The 5,290-nt window shown below is 34.9% G+C and overlaps 1 protein-coding gene across 1 annotated transcript in view; it reads right to left on the reverse strand.

Moving 5' to 3' along the window:
* The window catches only part of DHX9 (DEAH-box helicase 9), a 33,605-nt gene extending 30,891 nt beyond the window's left edge, over positions 1-2,714 (reverse strand). The window contains exons 1-3 of the mRNA XM_006772966.2: positions 2,580-2,714; positions 1,484-1,593; positions 714-862 (exon numbers count right to left, since the gene is read on the reverse strand). Coding sequence (XP_006773029.1) covers positions 714-862; positions 1,484-1,593; positions 2,580-2,619 — 299 coding nt within the window. The 5' untranslated portion in view covers positions 2,620-2,714. The remainder of the gene's footprint in view (positions 1-713; positions 863-1,483; positions 1,594-2,579) is intronic.
* Positions 2,715-5,290: the final 2,576 nt, after the last annotated feature.

The raw sequence follows: 5,290 nt of genomic DNA on the forward strand, positions 1-5,290 counted from the left end.
AGGGTTGCTAGATGCACCCAAGGGAGAAAGAATGCTTTTGATTTTCAAGAAAAATACTTCTAATGTATTTGGAGTAATTTATTTCTTAAAAAGAACAGCAAATTAATCATCCAGGTTTTCATTATGACCTTCCCTCCCTTCCAATAAAATACCGTTCCCCCCAAAGACTCTAATCCATATGAGCCTTCCTGGGAGTAATAATTACTACACCCTGGAATGCTCTCAGGAAGAACAGCAAGCGGGCTGAGAAACATACTGTCACTGTTACAAGGACCCCTCTTTATGTTCAGTTTTACCAAGTTAACAGGCTACAAGGAGGCTAATTCACATACAAAGACTGAGGCTAAACCCTTAAAACTTCAACAGGATTCTTCAGAGCTAGCAAGTTTCAAAGCCAAACAAAAGGAAATCTAGATCAACGTGCAATGCAATCTACCTGAGGTGCTAAAACTTAGGTGTCCAAACTGACCCATTAAAGAAAAGAACTAATCATTGTAACTGCCTCTAACAATAATACCACAGAGAATAAACTCAGGGCCTCCGGCTGATAGCACCAGCTGTGACTATCACTTTTGCCTTTCAAATTCAAATGAGAACCATAAAAGTCTAGCAATACAAACAGCAGAATGTCTTACACAGATGTATAATCTAGACCAATGAATATCCAAAACAACCCTGGCTTACTACAGAAAGAAAGAGTGAAACAAGCAAACCTGTTGTGATCAGGGCCCACTTGGGTGTACTTATATTCTCCTTGGATCTTTTCTTTTTGGAAATATTGGTTCAGCCGAGCCTTAGCATTTTCCAAGGTCCAGTTTCCATGAAGCCCAGCATTTAAATCCACTTCTTCTGATTCTAGAGTCTGTTGAATCAATGAAAATTAAATTTGGCTGCACTGATTTTACTTCTGAATATTTAAGGTAGAGAAATTCATACCAATAACTTCTTTGTGCCATCTTTTATAATGCAAAAGCTGCTTTTTAAAAGCTACTTTTAATAGTTTCTATTCCTAGTCAAAATTGAGCTGGAATTCGTTTATATTGCATCTGATGGCCTTATTAGCTAATACATTAGCTATTAACATATTGTATTTAAATTGTTACTAAGAAATCTTTCACAATTCTTTTGTGTGCGCTAGCTTTACCACTTTAAATATATTAAGTAGGAAGATAAGTTGTTTTATCAAGGCATTTTTACAACGAAAGCTCATAAAGTGTACCAAAGCAAGGTAACTATATTTCCTACAAAGCAGGTGAGATCTTTTATTACAACCAAGGAAAATACTGTTTTATTTCACAGGTAATTCTAGTAACCAGATTTAATGTGTAGTCTAGATTTTTGGTGTCATGTATGATCAAGTAGTCTCCAATAACCACTGAGAACAATCACCTAATTATTAAGTTGTGAATATCTTAAACCTTGCTATGAACTAAGTCCTAACTCACATTCCTAGAGAGCTAACACAGGGGGATGACAGTCTTACCGCTTGTACTTCCTGTTCTTCCTTTGAGAAATAATCCTTGCAGTTGGATCCTCGATCCCAAGTGGACCCAGGAACACCATAGCCAGAGGCCCCAACTTCAGAATTATTTTCTAGTAAGGAAAGAAAATGGCTGGGTTTTTTTTGCTTTATGAATCAAACTGCAGGAAGATCCTAAATATTTTAAAGACTATTCCTAATTCCTAATTTTAAAGACCACTCCATAATTAGAAACTCAAGTTTCAATTATTTGGAAATGGGCTTGAAATCTCCATGACTTACTTAAAAAGTGTTGTGTGACTACAGGATAGGACTAAATTGCTAATTCCAAGGCTGGTATGCAGGGCTAAGCCAGCAGTAATGGTCAGAAGTGGTTGACAATCTAGCATGCATTAGCAGTGTAGCATCGTCTGTCAAGGTGCTACATATGAAATAACTGATTAAGTGATAAAACTGTTTCTTTGCTAAGTATGACCATGGAAGGAAGCTATCTGCTAGTGCTGGATATAAAAAATGAGAAGCTGAAAAGGGTAAGTGATGAATCCTAATGAAAAAGCAGAGTATTGACTAATCACATGCTTTAAGATAATTACTCACCCAATAATCTTAAGTAAATACCACTGTTATTCTCATTTCATAAATACTGGATATGAGACTTAAGTAATTTGACCAAATACCTTAGTTCATTTACTTTACAGTGGACATACCAATGAACGTTGAAGTAATATATGAAATTCAGCAATGGCTTGGATCCATAGGTAAACAAGTTTATAATATATTTGGTAGGATAAGTTAGAAACAAGAAAGGGCAATAAATAAGACCCTTTAACCAAATGTTCTAACCTGTGCAAAAATTTATCCATAGATTAAAAATTAGTAAATACTAATTATATAGCAAGGAATTTAAGCTGCATCATACTTTATAAAAGAAGTTAAATGAGCTGGTGGTATTTGCAAACTTATAAAGGCTTTGGGATCGCTCACAACATTAAGAGTTTATTAGAGTTATTTCTTTCTATCCAAGTGAAAAACAGAGATGATGACCAAACAAGGTAGTGTATAACTTACTCAGTCATGCGAACACACTCAAGTTCCCTACCTGCCAAGAGAGCCAGATGTGGGGGAAGAGGTCCTCCCATGGTTGTTGGCAAACCTTCGCCAGTATCTGCTGTGGTGTCAGGTGTATCGGTAGGTGGAGGAACAGGGGGTGCTACCTGCAAGTGAAAAAGTCAAGGCAGTATAAGCAATTCACCTTCACAGGGACTAGTAAATTATTTTCTACTTACAGCCTACATGCTGCCCCTCCTCTTCCCATTATTAACCTCCTTGCTTTCAGTAATTATAAAACTATCAAGTTCTCATTTCAGACATAAAAGGCAAGAGTAGTATAGATTACTCATAATTCTCCATCTGGGAATTTTATAAGTACATATAACATGTACACAAATATAACTTTCCCATAAAAAGTGAGCTCAGTTATTCTGTATTGTTAATTTACTACTTCTTCCACTTACTATCTTTCTAAGTACATTCAACATTCAAGAAGTATCTGTTAGGAACCTTCTACATGGTAACATTGTTCTGGGTACTGAGGATAAAACAATGCAAAAAAAGGGCACATGTTCTATACTAACAGAGCTATATTCAAATAGCTATAGTCTCCTTCTATATTCTTATAGAGCTAAACAAGAAATACATAAATATGTCAAGTGTGATACAATACTAGAGAGAGAAATGAAGTAGAAAATAGAGACTATGAAAGGTCACTATTTAAAAAAAGTGAACAGGGAAAACTGCAACCATAGGTGACATGTGAGAAGAGATACGAAGCAAGTGAAGAGCCAACCAAAAAAAGGAACTGTGAGAAGAGATTTCCAGAGAGGAAACATCAAGTTTTAAGACAAATGCAAAATATTTTACATACATTTTCTACTTCTTTAAATATTGATCTACATGAATTTTAAGGACTTCCTACTCCACTGTATGGATATACTACACAAAGAAAAAGTAGCAATGATTTGAAATGACTTCTGATGAAAAGACCAAAACAGAACTGCATTTGAACATCAAGAAGACAAAAATCATGACTACAGAAGAAACATACAACTTTTAACATAGATAATAATAAAGACATTGTAATTGGTAAAGATTTTCTTACCTTACTTCAGTCATCAATTCAAATGGAGATGCAATCAAGAAATCAAGAGAAAGCTGACTCAGAAGGGCAGCAATGGAAGATTTAGAAAAGATCATCAAGAGCAAAGATGTGTCACCAGAGACCAAGGCGAAAATTGTTCACACCCATATCATTTCCAATTACTATGTATGGATGTGAAAGTTGGACAATAAAGAAGGCTGACAGGGAAAAAATGGATTCATTTCAAATATAGTGTAAGAAGAACAAGTGTATCCTAGAGCAAATTAAGCCTGAAATATGACTGGAGGCAAAAATGACAAAACTGAAGCTGTCCTACACTTTGGGCACATCATGAGAAGGCAGAGTTCTTTGGAAAAGACAGTAATACTGGGAAAAATAGAAGGCAGTATGAAAAGAGGAAGACCAAGAGATGAATTGACTCCATAAAAGAAGCCATAGGCACAAGTCTATAGGAGCTGTGCAAAGCTGTTAAAAACAGATTATGGATGTCATTCATAGCATGTTGCCAGGAGTCCGAGCCAACTCAACAGCTCATTGCGCACGCACACATATGCACACACACTCTCACTCTCTATATAACTCAAGCAATACCATGTTGATGGATATTTAGATTATAGCCAATCTTAAAAAATTTATAACTTCAAAACTAAAACAAATACTAAAAATCACTATTAAAAAATTATAAAGCCCGTCTGGCATGGCTCAGTGGTTGACTGTCAACCTGTGAACCAGGAGGTCTCGGTTCGATTCCCAGTCAGGGCACATGCCCGGGTTGTGGGCTCAATCCCCAGTATGGGGCTTGCAGGAGGCAGCTTATCAATGGTTCTCTCTCATCATCCATGTTTCTAGCTCTCTCTCTTTCTCTCTCGCCCTCTGAAATCAATAAAAATATATTTTTTAAAAAAATTATAAAACATTGCCTTAAACTCTCTGTACCTTAGGCTCATTTAAGAAAAATTCGTAAAAGTGAAAAGACACCAACATTTTAAAAAGCACCACAGTGCTCTACAGAAAGGTTGCTGAATTCCATACTCACCCAGCACTATATTTGAGAATCTATTTTCCCACATTCTCTCCAATTTTTGGGATTATAGATACATTTTACATCTTTACCAATATCAGTTTTGGTATTTGTTCTAACAATCTATTACTTTACAGTTTCTTTGTCCAATATTCTACCTAGATATTCATTGTTATCATTGATTTCTAAGAATTTAACATTTCAGTGCTATTCACTCTGTCACACAAGTTCCAAAAATGTTTGTCCTTTCCCTTTTAACTTTATTAATACTGCTTACTCTCCAAAAAAGTATTTTGTTAGTATATTTTCTTTCTTTTTATTTTCTTCTTACAAATAGTTTAATTTCATTTTTATCTTGGAAAAGCAATGTAAGTTTAAAATGAAATAGCAAGTACTTTGATATGTCATCTTTTTTTCATGGTACTACATTTATTGAAAGTGTGAAGATACAGAACCTTTATAAATATCTAGAATTAAAAATTACCTATGAAGATAAAAACAGATTGGTTTTAAAAAATCAATTTAGTAAATATTCTGTTTGCTATGTTTCTATAACAATATTTGGTATAAACACTACAAAATAAGGCAAACTTCTGGAAAAAGTCATAAGTTTTATGAAAAATGTTCAGTC

This window comes from Myotis davidii, unplaced genomic scaffold (genome assembly GCF_000327345.1).
Source record: "Myotis davidii unplaced genomic scaffold, ASM32734v1 scaffold362, whole genome shotgun sequence".
Lineage (NCBI taxonomy): Eukaryota > Metazoa > Chordata > Mammalia > Chiroptera > Vespertilionidae > Myotis > Myotis davidii.